The 19,001-nt window shown below is 39.7% G+C and overlaps 1 protein-coding gene across 13 annotated transcripts in view; it reads left to right on the top strand.

The window, feature by feature from the left end:
- Positions 1–97: 97 nt before the first annotated feature.
- CFAP46 (cilia and flagella associated protein 46) overlaps positions 98–19,001 on the top strand; it is a 99,073-nt gene continuing 80,169 nt past the window's right edge. For 8 of the 13 annotated variants that reach the window (XR_012650197.1, XM_075026666.1, XM_075026671.1 and 5 more), the window contains exons 1-6: positions 108–5,300; positions 5,862–5,986; positions 6,982–7,113; positions 11,073–11,137; positions 11,668–11,832; positions 18,404–18,527. Coding sequence is in view for 12 of the 13 variants with exons in the window: in XM_075026666.1 (XP_074882767.1) it covers positions 5,252–5,300; positions 5,862–5,986; positions 6,982–7,113; positions 11,073–11,137; positions 11,668–11,832; positions 18,404–18,527 (660 nt within the window). In the remaining variant the exon portion in view is untranslated. Of the gene's footprint in view, positions 5,301–5,861; positions 5,987–6,981; positions 7,114–11,072; positions 11,138–11,667; positions 11,833–18,403; positions 18,528–19,001 lie in introns of those variants that run through there. The other 5 variants (XM_075026662.1, XM_075026664.1, XM_075026663.1 and 2 more) reach the window with 5 other exon arrangements.

The raw sequence follows: 19,001 nt of genomic DNA, 5'->3' as shown, positions 1-19,001 counted from the left end.
CCGCCCGCTGCTCGTTCCGCGCGGCGCTTCGCGGCTTCCGGCGGAAGGGCTGGAGGTCGGCCGAGGCGCCTGCTGGGAAGCCTCGGGGGTCTCTGCTGCGGGGAGGATCGTGAGCGGCGGCGGCGTCGCCGGGGGGCGGCGGGGCGTCTGGGGGATGGTGGGCCCCCTGCGGGACGGTGGCCTTCCCGCCGGGCAGCTGGCTTTCTCTCTATTAGCTGGGACGGACGCGGCCCCAGGTACTAGTCGTCAGCGGCGGCAGCAGCAGCAAGCCCCGGAGATCTGTTTCTCCTTTTTCGCTACAGAAAGGTTGACGATGAAATAAGCTCACGATCCGATTGTACCCGTCAGTATTAATGTTGCCGTCGGTCCCGCTGGGTTGAGGGTTTCCCCCGCAAAGTCCTGTGAGCGGTCTCCGGTGTGCAAAGCCGCGAACAAGCCCCTTCCCGTAGCTGCAGCGAGGGTGCTGCGTTTCGGAGCTGAGGGAGGGAGCAGGATGGTTTGTGCTGAGCTTTCTGTTCTGGGGCCTTCGTAGTCCGCTGTCCTGCAGCGTATCTCCCAAAGGATGGCAGGATGACTCCTGCTTCGGGGTTCCTGGCGGCTCTGGGTACTCCATCCGTCTCCACAGGCACTGTACTGGGAGGGAAGCGTGTGCTTTTTCTTAGCATACTAGCTTACAGTGGTATGGCACGGCGCTGCCTCTCGGCAAACTCGTCCCGGCAAAGGAGGTAGAGAAGCAACAATGTGAAAAGGTGTATATTATGAAGTAGACAAGTAAAGGTACAGCCCTGTAATGCTAACCACATTCACGTACATCTTTGAAAGTTAAATGGCATGTGTATTTAATGTTCTAAAGATGATGTTTCATAGCAAGCCCTGGTACGTTATTTCTCTGGTAGAATTAAATATTCTGCTATAGCTATACAGTGCTTAATTTGTTGGGTTTTGCTTTTCTGAAGTAGCATGTTTAAAAGAGTTAATTTCAGATAACTGTAGATACTATACGTTGAAAGATACTAGAAATTATCAAAAGTTAATGTATTCATATTGTGGCATAATGATTGCCTTGGAGCAGTTGTGTGTAACATTCAACATGAGATATCCTATTCTGCTATCATTTACATGATATAAATTGAGTAAGTCACTAAGTAATCTCTTTTTTTACATTACGTTACAGTGCATCATTTGGTCTGTAGAGCTGCCTACAGAGAAACACAGTATTTCAGCAATTCTAGGCTTTTTATTACAAGCATTTCCATATGGTGGTTCAGGTGGGAGAAGATTCTTAATTTCAACATCATGCAAATTCTTCTCAAACAAATGCCAGAGCTTAGTTAAAACCACACACAGCTAATTCCTGGCAGAGTTTGGCTTGTAAAGTTACATTTTTTAATTTAAAATATTTTTTGGAGGTACTTTTTGTGATGTTCTTTTCCATGCAATATTTAGTTAAAGTCTGAAATTCACTGGCACAATATAATATAGATAACAGAAGTCTGCATGCATTCAAAGAGTCGAATAAGGCAAATTCATGACAGAAAGCATGTCACATTATTAAAAACACAGGTACTGTAACAGGGCTAGATGCTCAAGGTTGCTGGTCATGAGCTGTTGGAATCTTATGGGATTCCTTACTGAGGAAATACTGCAATACCCTGTTCTAAACTCTTCTTTAGCCTTCTGCTGTTCATCTCTGTCAAAGGAAAGCTAATTGGCGAGACCTTTGATCTGATCTAGTTACATTCTTAGGCTGCTCAGTAAGTACTAGATTTTCATCAGAAGCAGAGATGGAGAAGAGATACGTTAAGCCATTATTTTTTGGCAAGAAGTAATGACAGCACAGACAACAGATGCTTTGTGTCATCGGATATTTCTTTATTGTCTGCTGTCTCCTACTCCCCCTAAAATACTTACTTCTACTTCTCAGTAGATTTACTGCTCCAGTGATTTGATTATGAGTGCTTTCTAGGAACATTTAAATCCAAATAGGTTGACTGAAACTCTTATTCAGAGAATTAAGAATGGAAATTAATTTAACACAAGTTATCTGTTCATGATCAATTTCTAAACAAAAAGGATAAGATGCATAGTGTCTATAGATAACACTTCCAGTTTGTCTAAATCTCTTTGCTGCCTAGAAATTTTGTTTCTCCCCTTTGTTGCTCTTCTTTATGTGCATTCCTGGCTTTATGTTAGTATGCAGCTTGGGGATAAATGGAATGTGTGTGTCTAGTCTCCTCAGAGTCATACATGAATTCCAGGGTACATCATGAGATGGGACAGCATCTGCAGTACAGATGGTGCAGTTGGTCTTAAGCTCCCCTGAGATACTTAGCATAGAGCAAAAGGAAAGGAGCAATAGATGAGAAAAAGATACAGAAAACCATTTTTGTTCTCTCTTACATGTTAAAAAAAACAGACTACAGAAAAGCCCTTTGAGAACGATAAGCTCATAACACATGAAGTAAGATGTTTGAATCTGCAAACCAGAGCGCAAAAGAGTCAGGAGGTAATTATAATTAAAAAAGTAGTGCATATGGAGCAAACCAATGGTTCATTTGAGGTCTGTACTATTTCCCATTCTCATTAGACTCACCTTGCCTGTAGAAGGACTGGAATCAGGCACATTATCCAGTACCTCATCTATTCAAAGAAACTGAAAGAATTCCTATAAAAGGCAACTGGAGTGTGAAGTAACCCTCTTGATACACTTTCTTTTTGACCATTTACAGATGTTCTATTTTTTAAGTTTTAATTATGCTGGTTAATACAACTACTGTAATTTCTTTATTTGTACAAATAGAGGCAACTATAGTGCCAGTAAAGGGTACACCAAGATCCTTTAGCAAAAGCTATCAGCAATTCACCAAAAGGCAAACCAGGTATACTCTGTTTTTATCTGTAAGTTGTCGGGAGGTCATAACTGCTGTTGGGTAACAACTGGGAGGATGAATACCTATTTCTTAATTTCCAGATTGGAGTACCACAGTCATTCTATATTGGGCTACAATTTAAGAAAAGTCAGAAAGCTTAGCTAAGTAAAATGTGACCATCCCCCAGCTCTACACTTCTTTCTTTTTCTTTTTTTTTTCATCAGTTCTTTGATTTAATTCCTTTCAGTTAATTTCCAAATTAATTCAAATGGGTGGGTGATTTTAACTTGGTCTTTTTTGTTTGTTTGTTTCTTGTCTGTATTTTCCTGGTCATTTTACTATGACATAATTAGTAGATTTTTATATTCTCTTTTATATCACAAACCATATGACCAGTTTTCATTATGTAGCAGTCAGTAATTTTTAATTACATTTGGGGATATGGTGCCATTTTAGCTATTATCTACATTTCAGGAGTGTTTCTTCTAGAGTCAATATGTGCAGAGTTTCCACATCTTGATTTTTATATCGGTAGATACTAGTCCTACCTCTGTCTGGGATTCTGCCAAAGAACATCAAGAAGAAGTGGCTGAACTGTAGCTGAGTCATGCATTAAGAGGTACGAAGTTTGAGTACAAACGTTGTAAGCATATCATGGTAAGTCACAGTAAGCCATTGCCATAACTACCTAACATAATTACACAAGACCAATATATTGCTTTCTGCTTTGGAAATTGCCACAGGTTTGCTATAGGGTTTTCTTGCCCACCTGAAGTTTTCAGATGAGTTTTATTTCTGTTTGTTAGCATTCATACAAGCAAGACAGTTACTTAATTTCAGTGGACTGTGTGGAGAGGAGAGGAGTAGGTAGGAGAAGAGATGGACAATAGGTGGGAGTCTACTGCTGAATCCTTTACAGGTCCTTATATATTTGTAATGTTTCCAATGCTTCATAAACTGAAGGATCTTCTACAGTTCTGAAATGTAGAGTATGTGTGACTTGCTGAGTAGCTGGGCCTGCAGCACAAGAATTTGTTGCACTTACCATTTGTATTGTTTGTCACCCTTACGGCCTCTCCTAATTCTCATCTTTCATTCAGCTGGGGATGACTCCAAGGAACGTCTTTTGAAACTCGTCAGCAATGCCGCACTTCAGAATGTGTTCTATCCATCAAGATTGGAACACCCTACCAGTACAGAATTTGAATTTAGCTCAAAGTGCAAAGAGCTTAGGTTTAGAATTGAATTTATATATGTGAACCTTTTTAATTTCTTCATGACTATGGTGATTTACCTCATAGAATCTGCCACGACTAAGCAGTTGGGGGGAAATGGTGAAGGCCTAAATGCTTCATTTGGTATGCCTTGATGTCAGTGCGGTCAGGGAGCTTCCAGGTTTTTTTGACCATATCTCTTTTCTGGACTGTTGTTCTCTGAAGGTCTATTTTTTTAAATTATAAAATTGTGCCTGGTGATATACAGTGAAATGAGTCTTAAAAGATTCGTTCATACCCTAGCCTACGGATTCTCTCTGCATTGGCAGACACGATCCAAACGTCCTTTGGCATTTTGTTCTGCTTAAGCCCAAAGCTTCAGTCGCTGGTAGCGTATGCTTTATTTCAAGACGTTTGTGTTAGAAGGTCTCAAGACAGGGACAAAAATGACTGGTGATAGCATTTCTTAGCAATACGTTTATCTACAGGAAGCTATCAATCATTGCCTTTGTTAACCCGTGTTAACCTGACTGCGAAGTGATTTTATACTGTGTGCGCTCAGTAATGGAAGCATGCATTACATGCTTGAATGCACTGATTTTTAGGGGGAATAAGAGATCTATGCCGTTTTGCGGCAACAGACGTCGGTGCAGACCGTTCGTAACGGCTGTTGCTGTGGCTGTCCCCCGGCAGGACAGAAACAGGCCTGCTGCGGGTGCTCCGGCCCCTCCTCCTGCGGCAGCCTTTGCTCTCCTGCCCCGCGCCGTGACTGGCGGCACCCCTGCCCCGGGCTCGTCGGTCCCTCGAGTGAGGCCGGGGCCGGGGGCGGGGCGGCGGGCGCGTGTGTTGCGGGCGCGCTGCTAGGATACGCGCGGCGGCAGGAGCGCCCAGAGGGGCAACGGCAGCCCAGGGCGGCGGAGGGCGCGGAGGAAGGGGTTCGGCGGCCGGCGGCGGGGAGGTGGGGCGGCCGCGGGAGCCTCTCCGGGCGGGCATCTTCGGCGGCCGGTTCTCTCGGCTGCTCGGGGAGGCCTTCGTACGGTCTCGTCAGAAAAGGCGTCCCCGGGGCCTCGAGCTCGGTTCGCGGAGCTGCCCCGCGTCTCGGGGTGAAGCTTCGTCCGTGGCGCCTGCGGGAGGGGGCCGCGCCGCGCCGGGCTCGGCCGAGGCGGCATGGACCTGGCCGTCAGGGAGCGGCTGCTGGCGGCGGAGAGCCGCCGAGGTAAGAAGATGTCGGGCGGTTGCGAGATTTTGCCCCTCTGTAAAAATAAGTGAAATAAAAATCGCCCTTTAAACACTAAACCCGCTTGATCGTCATCGGTTTTGTTTCTAAATATATAGAAAACGTGCTCTTCCTCTCAGTGCTTTAAACCTGCTTCTTAGCCATGAAAAGAAGTAACTGCTGTAGCGTTCTTAATTTAATCTAGTTTTCTTCCAGTCAAGTTTACTTCACAGAACAACTTTAAGGATCTAATCTCGAATTTCTCTGTCAACAGAAAGAGTTCAGGGACGTATAAATCAGGCCTTCACAGCAGTTCACTTTCTTGTGTGCTAACATTAGTGATTTTAAATTGCAAGAGAGTTGCTAACACTTGATCTTACAACTGTGGCTAACTTTGAACAACATTTGCTTGACATTATTATCCTTACACGTTCATAATTTATTTCTGTAAAGGAGAAACAGGATGCCATATAGTTCACTTGAAATAATGCAGTCATGTCTGTCAGTCCAACTTGAAGCATAAATTGTCCGTTAAATTCCTTATTCTTTTTTTTATTTCAGATGTTCAGGCTTTGAAGAATGCTTATGAGTTGATCAAATCAGCCAGTCAGGGAAAATCTGCACTTGACTCATCAGATAACTTCAGCACGGACTTATATGTTTTATGTGCTGAACAAGCATTTCAGGTTTGTAGTTTAGGTAGTTTACCTACATTGAACAAAAACATTTATATGACATGTTGTATTTACAGCTGTTAAAGTTCCTACTTAAAAATATTCCCAAAGGTACCTGTGAAAAATATTACACTCTTCTGGTTTTGGAGAACAACTGTTTAAACATGCATTTTCAGTTAAAACTCGGCCTCTAAATTATCAATTCTTTCACAGCACACTGTGGTTTGTGAAGTTTATAATTAGACAAAAATATGCAAGTTATACCATAGCAATATAAAATAGTTTGCCATGTCTGTTTTTTTCTTGTTATGGAAAACTGATGTTAGCCATTTGGTTATGACTGAAGAAAATGTGTTTTTGAACAGTCCCTACTGGGCAAAAGAAGAAAAGGTGAGATTCTAATTGTGAAAGATTGTTGCTAAGTGAGCTCACTTCTATAAAATGTGGTAGAGGTTCTTGATTTTGAAGTATTTTTAAATTTTTAATCCATGGGTACAAATGATTGGATTTCAAGTAGACAGAGTTTCTAATAAAACATTATTGTTTTTTTCCAAGCTGCAAGCCACTCAAATTCTATCTGTTATCTGAAAATTGAGGTCCAACATTGACATCCATAGAAAATCCTGCTGGCTAATACCCATCCTTTTAAAAAAAAAATTCTACTAAGAATTTTGCTTTTATGTTAACAATTCTGTTAATGGCTATTAAAAAAGGAAACTTTTTTCGTATACTGTAAGGGGTTCTATGACCAAGTGATTCAGGAGCTTTGTTAAATAAACGAGCTATTTTTCTATACATTTGGAATGACAAAATTCTAGATTTAAATATTAAATCTTAATGGGTTTGTACCAGATCTGATACACAGCTTTATGGAACGTTGTTTGCATACTGGTATGCAGTTAGATGTTACGCTTTCAGTAGGCATGCATTTTTAAAACCTAACGATTCTTAGTTAAGTATTTGTTGCGTTTTTTTTTTAAATATTAAAATGCTTTTTTTGGTCTTAGCTGGGATATCTGGAAATGAGCAGTGACTGTCTACAGATGTATTTTAAAACAAGATTTCCTGTGAACCAGTTTCTTGGCAGAGCATATTTGTGCCAAGGCCAGTTGCACACTCCACTCTCTACAGATAATTTGGTGAGAAATCATGAAGGTTGCATTATATTAAGCCGGTTTTTAAGAGTATTTCTTCTTAGGTTTTTATGTATTGCTTTCAGTCATTTAAAATACACAAGGGTAACCAGGACTGTGGGAACAATTAAAGGAAAATATATTAACAGGTAGTTTGGGAGTAAAAAAAACTTACCAACTGAATTAGACTAATATTGCAAATATTTTGGGGAGGAAAAAAAAATGTTTGCAAAATTTTTCAGGCAGTTGATTGTTTTAAAGTCAACTTTTCACTTTTTACATTGATACAATACTTTCAGACCAAATTTAGCTGTAACTGGTAAAACAGTTACCAGTTTTATTCAGGATCACACAAAGCATTTCACAGAATTGTGGGAAATGGAGGACTAAAGGGGCCCTCAGAGAGGTTGTACAGTTCATTTCTCTTCTGTGGCAGTGTGGTTCCACCACTGATCAGTAACCTTTCCATGTAGTACTTTGGATGTGGCTTTTGAAATGAGAGATGAAGCTTTTTGGTAGCCACTTAGCAGGATACTTCTGCTTCTGAAAGCTTCTATGCAGTGATACCGTGTCCATACATGATGAGCAGTTTTTACCTCCTGCTGAATTTAAGATGGAGTGGGATCTGTTTTCTGTCTTCGGTATTTTACTTGTGCTCATACTGGGGTCAGTCAGCTTTGACAATTTTTCAATGGTATCTGACCACCTAAAATGGCCTTAACAGATGTTTGTGTTGTTTGTGTTCACAAATTTCTCTGACAGATGTTTCTGTAGTTTCTTTGGATAAAGTGTTTGAATTAACTTTCAAGCTAGAATCTTTTCCCTATTACGTTATCTGTACTTTCTCTGCCTTCTCTGAGTGCATGTGCAGAACTACTGATCCTTTTGTTGTCCTTTTAAAACTTCATACACATTTGAAAAGTATTTTCTAATGTCCAGTTAGCCTTTTATGTTTCTAAATTAAACAAACAATTCTGTGATGTTTTCTAAATCTTAGAGCCAAATTTTGCTGTTTCCTTCTTGACTCTTGTTAACTTCTTGGAAGTTAAGAACCATCCCAGTATGTGCAATCATAACTTGGTTCTTTGTGCTGTGTGTTGTAATGTGTTTTTAAGATACAGTTTGTATCAGTTGTAAAGTTTTTTCACTGCTGTGCTCCTAGATCATTTATGAAAATAGGAGTGGCACAACATCTCATGCTGTATAACCAGTAATTATCATTCACTTAGAAAAGATAAATTTGTCCTTATTTTGGTTTCTATCCTAAGGAATCCTTGTTAGCTGATTAAGATGCTTATATTCTTAAGGGCCAAGTGCAACTTTTCTATGTTAGTATCTAATACCTCTCTGTCATGGATGAGTGTTTTAGATCACTTAAAGAATTTGTAAAAGTGCAGCTTAACAGAGTTCGATGGCAAGGTTCACTCTGTTACTTACTGCATGGGATAAACATACAAAGGAAAATTGAGTTAGAATCAATTTTCCATGATTTGTACGGAGATTGGAGATGCAAAAAGGTGAGAGAGACCCTCCTGTTGAGTCACAAGGTTCAGAATGGACCCCCTTGCTTTCTAAATTCTTGATGGAGCTTAGGGGTGGGTAGGTCCAGTCTTAGTCTCGGACCTGATCAACGGTTTATATCTAAAAGATTCAAAGGGTAAGGAAAACCTCTCGTTGAGTCACGAGGTTCAGAATGGATCCCTTGCTTTCTAAACTCCATCTCAGAGAGGAGTTTGGGTGCGGCTGGATCCAGACTTAGTCTCAGACTTGGTCAGTGGTTTATGCCTAAAAGATTATATGTGCACAATCAATCCTTTATATCACTTAGTTAGGATTTCGAAGTTTAGCATGCTGTTAATCACTTACCGATCCATCCAGGTGTCCAGCATTAGTTCACTCTGAAGTTCGAGCCCTTGGTTTCCTGAAACAGACTTTCAGGCATTGAGTCTTATAAAAAGAAATAATTTAATAGAGTGGTACAGTAGCAGGATCAGCTCAAGCTGGGTGCCCCTGGAGGTGGGGGTGATGGGAGGAGGAGAAGCAGAGGAGAGGAAGAACCAGAATGAAGAAAGTCCTGGGCAATTATACCCTTACAGACCATTCACCTGCCCCTTACGCATTCTTCACACTCTCTTCACATGCCTTCCATGGGCCCTTTGGTCCAATAGTGATTCTGGTCTGAGATCTTCTGACTCCTTATTGGATTTCTTCACTGTCTCCAGACAAGCCATTTGTTATCTTGTTGAGTTGCAGGTGCTGTTGATGGTTGTAGCCTTGAAGCCTCCTTATCTTTTGATTTACCCTGGCTCTGGAGGCCGCTGTTTTGACTAAGTAGGCACAGTAAATCCAAGTGAAAGTTTACAGCTTGCGGCCTAGGCTTCAGCAAATCTAGCTACTCATGCTAAGTAAGTAAAGCTAAGCAAACACCTTATAACTCACACAACATTATAACTTTAAGTGATTCATTCTGTTTAAAACTTGCTTATTTAAGCTAAATGACTGATATATCTTAACACTGAGAGGCATCCCTGCTCAAGGGGAGAGTTGCCTGGCATGCAGTGCAGTTGCCATCCAGGGAGAACTCAAATTGGGCTCATGCAATAATCTGTCGCTGGTAAAAGATCTCGTTGCTGGAGATCACCTCCATGCAGCCACACTGCCTAGCAGGGAGAGCTCAAAGGCAGCTCACTTAGGCTGTCATATTTATGGGATAAAGTGGTTGACTTGTAGTCAAATTGCATACAATGGGAGAGGTATGCACAAGACTCCTTGTACCCACAACTTCCACTGTGTAGCTCTGCTCCTTTGTGGGTTTCCTTGAGGAGTTCTTGGCCTGGCTATGACCTCCTTTGGAGCCTATACCAAACTGCTGCTGGCTTGGTTAAGGGGGGGTCGAGCACATCTGTCACACTCTCAGGCTCTTAATACTGGTTTTCTCTTTATCTAGGCAGTTCCCACTTATTGCTCAGTAGCTGCCTTATACCAGTCCCAGAGTCCAGTAAATCAGTCCCAACTCTCAGAGTTTTTAGTTGTTCTGTCTCACTCTAGAGAGCTTTCTGGTGTCATCCCCTTCCTGCCCATCCAGTTCCACCTCTACTTTGCTGTTTCCACTGCATCTTTCATTTCGGCTTTCAAAAATCCCTTTTTACAATCCCATTCATCGTCTTTACACCCTCCCTTCAGGTATTTGTACATACTGATGAGATCTCCCCTGAGCCGCCTTCTCCAGGCTGACCAGTCCCAGCTCTCGCAGCCTTTCCTCATATGAGAGATGCTGCAGTCCCTTCATCATCTTTGCGGCCCTTCTTTGGGCTCTCTCCACAGTGTCCATGTCCCTCTTGTACTGGGGACCCCAGAACTGGGCACAGCACTCCAGGTGCTGGCAACACTCCTCCTAAGGCAGCCCAGGATACCGTTAGCTGCCTTTGCAACAAGGGCATGCTGCTGGCTTGTGTTCAGCTTGGTGTCCACCGGGACCCCCGGGTCCTCCTCTGAAAAGCTGCTTCCCAGCTGCTTTAATGATAAAAAGAGCATGCCTAACACACCATTCAGTTGACAAATTCTTGTTGATTTTCTGAAGAAAAATAGCTCACATTTTTTAATGGGACAAGCCAATATTTTTTTTTTTTTCCCCTGGCTGTGCTCTTGGATGTTTCTGAACTTTCTTTACTGAAAGCTTAAAAAGTACGCAGCTTTGCAGTTCTGGAAAATTTTAGTCCTGATAATTAAAGTTTGGCAGAAGTGAAAGAAACTACAAATATGATCTTAAAATTTGAAATCAGGAAAACATAGTAATAGGCAATGCTACTGATTTTTAGTTATTCTGTTTCTATGGCAGCATGTTTTATCTGAGGTTGGTCTGAAAATAAAAACTATGAGATGTGAACATATTGAAATAGGAAAATAATGTACTGATTTAAAAAAAAATATTCAAATTGCATTAACATTTTTTTGTTCTGTTCTAGGAAGAGTTTGAGAAGTTTGTGCTCTTTTTTATGAAGGCGATAGACTTTGCCAGCCATGATCGAAGGTGGGCCCTACTGATAGGTTTGACTCTTTAAATCTCAGGAAATGTTACTGAGTTAGGTTTTCATAGTTGTTTGTCTCAGATTTTCATTAGGTACCTGGAGTTGTGTTTGTTTTTTGCTTTTGTGGATTTTCCTTCAATTTTGTTACCGCACTTCTGTAACTGCTGTGCGTGCTGCAACAATATAAGAATACTGAACAGTCTTAATTGAATGAGATGAATCAACATGTTTAAGGCCGCTTAGGATATCACTAAGCGTTTCTTCCCCTTTTATATTTATGCTCTGTAGAAGGAGAGCACCATGTTAGCTTATTTTAAGTGGTTAATTACTGGGTAGAGTATAGTTGCAAGAGTTACTGTATTCTTCTTGTGCTGTACTTGTGTTCTCAGTTCATAGTCAGGATTGGTTCTTATCTAAACACATAGGAAAAGTTCCAGGTTTTGCTTCTCAAAAGTGTCTTAAAAGACTCTGTCTGTAATTTTATGTTTATCTAAGTCCATGAAATACTAAATTCTTGATTCCTGTTTTTCAGATATTATTTTTTGATATATAATGCCTCAGTTCTTTACTGGCAACTTGTGAGGCCATATCTTAAGCCTGGATTCCGCTATTGTCTTATTCCCAGCCTTTCTCAGATTGTTAAAGTGTTAAACCAAACCGAAGAGCAGGACAATGAATGGAGAGCAGAACTCATGATGTAAGTTTAATCACATCTTTTCATATGGGCATCCTGTAGTCCTCTTGTACATATGGCTGCCACCTGAGGTAGCCTTTGATAATCTATGTTTAATTGGTAACATTGTAGATACATTTATTGTGGAAAGCTTAATACATAAAATGTACACTTAAACATAGAAGGTGCTTCATTTTAATATTTACTTTGAGGTTAAAATTTTAGTGGCAGAGGCAATTGGGCCCTAGGTCCAGTCTGAATATCACAGTCATTTTGGATGTAGCGTTGGAGTCATTGCTTATGTGCTGTCCTTTTAAGTGTGGAGAAAGACAAACTTCCATTTTCTTTAAGAACTATTTTCTTCATATAAGGAAACATAACATTTAAATAGATGAATAAAGATCTCTTCTGTCCTCTGATCCCTAAAGAGAAAGAAACAGCCTGGTAAGGTTGTGAGAACATATTCAGGATGCCTTCTAATTTCCTTTCCATTATGAAGATTTTATATATATTAACCTAAGTTATCTTTCTTACTATTTTTTCCTCTTGTTAACCCATAACTGTATGTTGAAATGAAACTTTATGAAAAATCAGTGACCAAATAAGTATTTGTATTGAAAATACAGGAATTAAGAATAGAGAGATGAATTGTCATCAGTAGTGATGTGCTTTTTATGTCGGTCACATGCTTTAATGTATAATTTGGTACTGTATGGTTCTTATCAATGTAATTCATTTAGATCAAGCTTTTTCCTTTCTAATTAGTATTATATGTGGTTTTCTTCTGTATTAAATAAAAGGCTGCCCCTGCTAATTTAGATATACTGCTTGGCCTAATGTTTCAAAGCATAAATGAAATAGGTCTTCTTTTAACCAGTCTTAGGCAAAATAAGAGCCCAAAAGTTATGAAAAAGAGAATAACTTGCTGTAATGGTTTAACCCCAGCTGGCAACTAAGCAGCACGCAGCCACTCGCTCAACCCAGTGGGATGGGGGAGAGAATTGAAAAAAAGTAAAACTCATGGGTCGAGATAAGAACAGTTTAATAGGACAGAAAGGAAGAAAATAATGATGATGATAATTGTCCTGGTTTCAGCTGGGATAGAGTTAATTGTCTTCCTAGTAGCTGGTAAGGTGCTATGTTTTGAGTTCAGTATGTGAAGAATTTTGATAACACTGATGTTTTTTTTCAGTTGTTGCTAAGTAGTGCTTAGACTAAAGTCAAGGATTTTTCAGCTTCTCATGCCCAGCCAGCAAGAAAGCTGGAGGGGCTGGCACAGGACACAGCCAGGGCACCTGACCCAAACTGACCAACAGGGTATTCCATACTATGTGACATCACATCTAATGTATAAACTGGGGGGAGTGGGGATGGGGGATCGCTGCTCGGGGACTAGCTGGGTGTCGATGAGCGGGTGGTGAGCAATTGCACTGCGCATCATTTATATATTCCAATCCTTTTATTATTACTGTTGTCATTTTATTAGTGTTGTCATTATCATTATTAGTTTCTTCTTTTCTGTTCTATTAAACCGTTCTTACCTCAACCCACGTGTTTTACTTGTTTTCCCGATTTTCTCCCCCATCCCACTGGATGGGGGGGAGTGAGTGAGCGAGCAAGCTGCTGCGTGGTGCTTAGTTGCTGGCTGGGGTTAAACCACGACAATAATAATAATAATAATAAATAATAATAATAAAAATGACAATAAGAGAATTGGAATATACAAAACAAGTGATGCCCAGTTAGTTCCCAAGCAGTGATCTGGCCCTGTCCCCGGCCAACTGCCCCCAGTTATGTACTGGGCATGGCATCATATGCTATGGAATATTCCTTTGGCCAGTTTAGGTGAGCTGTCCTCGCTGTGTCCCCTCCCAACTTCTTGTGACCCTCCAACCTTCTTGCTGGCTGGGCATGAGAAGCTGAAAAGTCCTTGACTTAGTATAAACACTACTTAGCAACAACTGAAAACATCAGTGTTATCAACATTATTGTAATACTAAATCCAAAACATAACACTATGCCAGCTACTAGAAAGAAAATTAACTCTTTCCCAGCTGAAACCAGGACACTTACATAAACAAAGCTATTGAGATTTAAACCAACAGGTTTTCTTTCTGGGAAATAGATTGTTATTCAGGAGTTAAAGCTCCCAACAAGATGAATTCACAGAATAGCTTTAAGTATTATGCAAAAAATTTAGAATTAAAAGTCTAATAATTTTTAGGGAAGAGATTAGTCATTGGATAAAAATGCCTTCCACATTTATGTCTGTCATAACTGAAACTTGTCAGCCAATTTCATATTTTATTTAGGAAATACATAGGTTTTTCTGCATACATACTGTTCAGTGTATGTGTGTATAATGTAATTTACACTGAATTAAATAATTCTAGTCAGAATCTTTAGCAATTGATATTTCACTGACAAAAATTCGTGGCTGAAGAAGTACATTGTAGTTATTTTCCCCATTTCTTATGGGGGGATGTTCTTATTAAGCATGACTCAAAGTCCTTATTGCGTGTATAAGGAAATGAAAAATGCAACGTCATTAAATGTAATTTTAAAAGGTAGGTACAAATACAGAATTTTTAAATAGACATGTATGTTGTTACTTTCTGCTCTAACTGCTGGGTTTTAAGTGACTGAATAAATTAATACTTTCTGCTATGTTGCCTTTAAATACTTTTTTCCATAATGAGAATAGCAGAAAGGTACATATTAACATATTACACTGATAATTATTTAAGCATATTGTATATCTATTGAAAATATCCTTGTTTGTTTGAGCTATGTATGGAAGGTCTCAATCTGACTTCCCATTGCATGTTGAATGGTGTATATACGACACCTGCACACTTATTTTTTCACACATCATTAGTGGGTTGTTCAGATGGTAGAATTTATTTTCATGTTTAAACGTGGTAACTTCTGCTAAGAAAAAAAAATGTGTGAAGGAGTTTTCTTCAGAGAGAGTAGAGGGTTTTAGCAAAATAGTCTTGGAAACTAGTTTCCTAGTAAATATGGGATCCTGGTTAAAAGATCAGTTTTCCTTTAATTCTTTAGAATGTGAGAGCCTTTGATAATGGAGGTTGACTAAATTGCTTGAGTTAACATTCCTGACTTATAACAAAGCATTCATTTTCTCAGTGAAAGGCCCCCGGTTCTGCCATCTTCACAGAATGGTTGAGGTTGGAAGGGGCCCCTCAAGATCACCTAGCCCAACCCTCCTGCTCAAGCATCTCGGTAGTATAGAGTTGATAGTAGTTGGGAGAAATGTGTCATTTTTTTTTATGGAGTGGCTGCATATATTTAAGACTGATGCTGTCTTCTTTTGAGGGTATAATTGTATAAATTATGTGTGTGCCCAGATTATTGTATCATTTTAATTAATCTAACTGAAAGACTTAAATTATTAATTCCTTGACTTAGATTAAAAGTGAAACTGTGCTGTGGAACTTCAGGTGAATGGTAAATAAGATGTATAAGGCATATGCTAGTATCTGCTCAATGTCTCTGACAGCTGTTCACTAAGGAGAAGAAAGTTTATTACTATAAATTCAGGCAGAAATAAGGTCCTAATGTTACTTTTGTTTAAATATAGTTGTAGGTTTACAGATCTGATATTCAGAGTTAGACCTTTTGGCAGAGTTTCACTTGGTTTTAGAATCATAGAATCATTTAGGTTGGAAAAGACCTTTAAGATCATCGAGTCCAACTGTTAACCTAACACTGCCAAGTCCACCACTAAACCATGTCCCTAAGTGCCACATCTATACATCTTTTAAACCCTCCAGGGATGGTGACTCCACCACTTCCCTGGGCAGCCTGTTCCAACGCCTGACAACCCTTTTGGTGAAGACATGTTTCCTAATATCCAATCTAAACTTCCCCGGGCACAACTTGAGGCTGTTTCTTCTCGTCCTATTACTAGTTACTTGGGAGAAGAGACCAGTACCCACCTCGCTACACCCTCCTTTCAGGTAGTTGTAGAGAGCGATAAGGTCTCCCCTCAGCCTCCCTTTCTCCAGGCTAAACAACCTCAGCTCCCTCAGCTGCACCTCCTAAGACTTGTGCTCCAGGCCCCTCACCAGCTTGGTTGCCCTTCACACGCTCCAGCACCTCAATGTCTGTCTTGTAGTGAGGGGCCCAAAACTGAACACAGTGTTCAAGGTGCGGCCTCACCAGTGCAGGGGGACAGTCATTGCCCTAGTCCTGCTGTGCTGGCCACACTGTTTTGTATGTTAAGTTTTTCTAGAATAAATCTAAGGAACAAATTTTAAAGCATCTGAACTGATAGTATCTGATTTGCAATCTCTGATTTCAGTTCATATTTTACTGAGGTATAAATTTTAAGAGAAAGAGCTGTCTGTTAGATAATTTCAAGTCTTTGCTAGTGAGAACAGACGTTTCTGGATTGAGCAGCACATGTAGGCTAAGATATTCATAACTGTATGGTCAGTAAGGAAAAGTAATGTTAGAAAGCAACCTAGTCAACAAGCAGGCAGATTTACTGCCTCTTCAGTATTTAATTCCAGTGAAAGAAGCAACAAATAATATCCAAAACATCAGTAAAAATAAATCACAAGAAAAATAATGTTGGCTGAGCAGAAAATTATTGCTAATGGGAAGCTCTAAGACTTAGAGAATACACAGTGGAATTGAACCAAGGGTGAAGGTATCTATTTTCACAAGCTATTCCAAAAGTTTAAGACAAGTTCATTACACAGGTACAATGTTGCTTCAAAAAAACCAATGTAACAGATGACATCTGGAATAATCCTGACAGATGATGTCTAGAGATATAGCATATACTTTAGGATTACTAGGCAATCCGGGTGGGAACAGACCTCATGAGATGGGTAATCCAACCTCCTGCTCAAAGCTGGGTCATCTGTGGGATCAGGCTTAGGACTTTATCCAGTCAGGTCTGGAAACAGTCATAGATGGAGACTGCACAAGCTCTCTGAGCTGCAGCAACTCTGCTTGACTGTCCTCTTGGACAGAAAGTTTTTCTTTATTACCACGCTGAACCTCTCTTGTTCCAGTGTACACCCATTGTCACTTGTGTTCCTGCCATTCACCTTAGTAGAGAGCCTGGGTCCCTCTTCTCAGTGACCTGCCTCCCTATAGGCACATGCCTCTGTGATCTGCTACTGTCTGTGCTCCTGTTAATACAGACCAGGATGCTGTTGGCCGCCTTCGGTTCCAGAGCACGCTGCTGGCTGGTGCTCAGTTGGCTGTCCACCAGGACTCCCAGGTCCTTTTCAGTAGGTCTGCTTTACTGAATTTTTTGAATGCTTTCACCAGGCACAAGGCCTGGGAGACCTTTCTGGTGAAGACTGAGGCAAAGGTGACGTCGAGTCTCAGCTCTCATCTTTTAATTTAAAGATTGTAAGGAATACAGAAAGTTAGAACATAGATGTTTTTATAATACCTGATTCTGCTAGCAAATTAATTTGTTGTTGGTAATTTTACTTTTAGAACTGCACCGAATGTTTTTTTTTTTCCCTAAGCAAGATTAAAATGGAAGTCAAAAAATCCCCACAATCAACCCAGTTTGCTATAAGTACTAATATACACATTTGCATTATTACCAATTATTTGATAATAATTGGAAATAAGTAGTGTATCAATATCAATGTATTACCATTCTTACATTTCATCAGTAAAGCTGGAGGATAAACCTTGAGATATCTCTACTGAGAGAAACAGTTTTATGTGCAAAATGAAGAGTGTCCATGTAGTTTTTCAAGGTCAGACAGCCTCTTCTCAGAGGTGTTTTGGTCTGGTATTATACAGACTGTTTCCAGTTCCTGTTACACTTCTGCCACAGTTTTTTCCTTTCTCTTTGTGAACTTGTCTGTTTCTTTGATCTGTGACTGATGGTTTATTGCTATGGAGCATTTTCTTTATAAGCTGAAACTGGAGGGAAATAAAAAATTAAGTAACAAAACATTCCAAAGGGTATGCTAAAGGTTATCTAGAATACTGTGCATGTGTTTTTTTTGTACCAAACATACTCTTGCTGAGGCATTGATGAGAACCAGCAAGTGCACACAATGTGTTTGTGTTATAAAACTAATGGTAGCATTTATTTTTTCTTATTATTACTATTGTTGTTGTTAATTTATTTAATGGAATCACAGGCTCTTTTCCAGTTAAATCAGATAAAGTATTGAAAATCCAGTAGATATGTTGCAGTTCCCGACATTAATAATTTTCTTTTCCTAGATGCTTTTGAAATACTAGCCTTTCCAGTAGTTAAGGGAGAATCTTAGAATACATCTCACAGAAATGTATTGTTTTAATTCCAGGTGTCCTGTTGAGAAAAGTTTTCACAAAAGTCTCCTTTTCCAAGATTATTTTTGTGATCTGCAATAAATGTATGTTAACAGCTGTATATCTCTGGAAGAAACAAAGATGTAGAAGTCAGAGGATGTCTTTTGTGTTGAGTCAGTGCTTTATAGCAGTAATCACTTGTACTGCATTTAGGAGGGGTACCTTGAATATAAACAGTCTCTTGAGAAAATATAAATAAGAATTATTTCAGAAAGCATTAATAAATATTTAATACAAATATTTATTTGATCTGCAGAAATTTACTTGAGTGCTTCCTCGATGCTTCAAAACTGAAAGAAGCAAAAGAGTTTTCATCTACTGCAGCAATCTTTATTAAGGAAAATGTTCCAGATAAATACTCTCAGATATTTTCTCTAATGGTAATGCTGTAAAATATTTTAAACTCCCAGTAAGACAGGAGTTTTCTCTACATTTCATAAGATCATAGTTATAATTGTTAAATATGTTGTTTCCTTCCTGCTCTGTGTTATTTTAATAAAACATAATACCATTGGGATAACTGTTGCTAACCCTAAAAATTCTGTTTGGAAATAATTACTATTAACATAGAAGATGTAGTGGGTGCAACTTAACCTGCCTTATGCCATTGAGGGCATATTTAGCATCTGTTGACTTTTCTCATGCTGATAAGTACTGAAATGACCCAACTTGAGCTCTATAAATAGTTCTAGGAATCGGAGCATATGACAATAGTTCACATTTCTTGCATGCCCTTAATTTGGGAAATAAGAGGGTGAAGACGAATGTGGCAAAAGCAGAAATAGGCAAATAAAACTTGGAAGTTGCACGCAGTCCTATTTTCTTTCATTCTGCTACACTGTCTATTGTCTTTT

The sequence above is a fragment of the Buteo buteo genome, chromosome 4 (assembly GCF_964188355.1).
Source record: "Buteo buteo chromosome 4, bButBut1.hap1.1, whole genome shotgun sequence".
Classification (NCBI taxonomy): Eukaryota; Metazoa; Chordata; class Aves; order Accipitriformes; family Accipitridae; genus Buteo; species Buteo buteo.
Note: the sequence above shows the minus strand (reverse complement) of the source record. Positions and strands in the feature narration are given on the sequence as shown.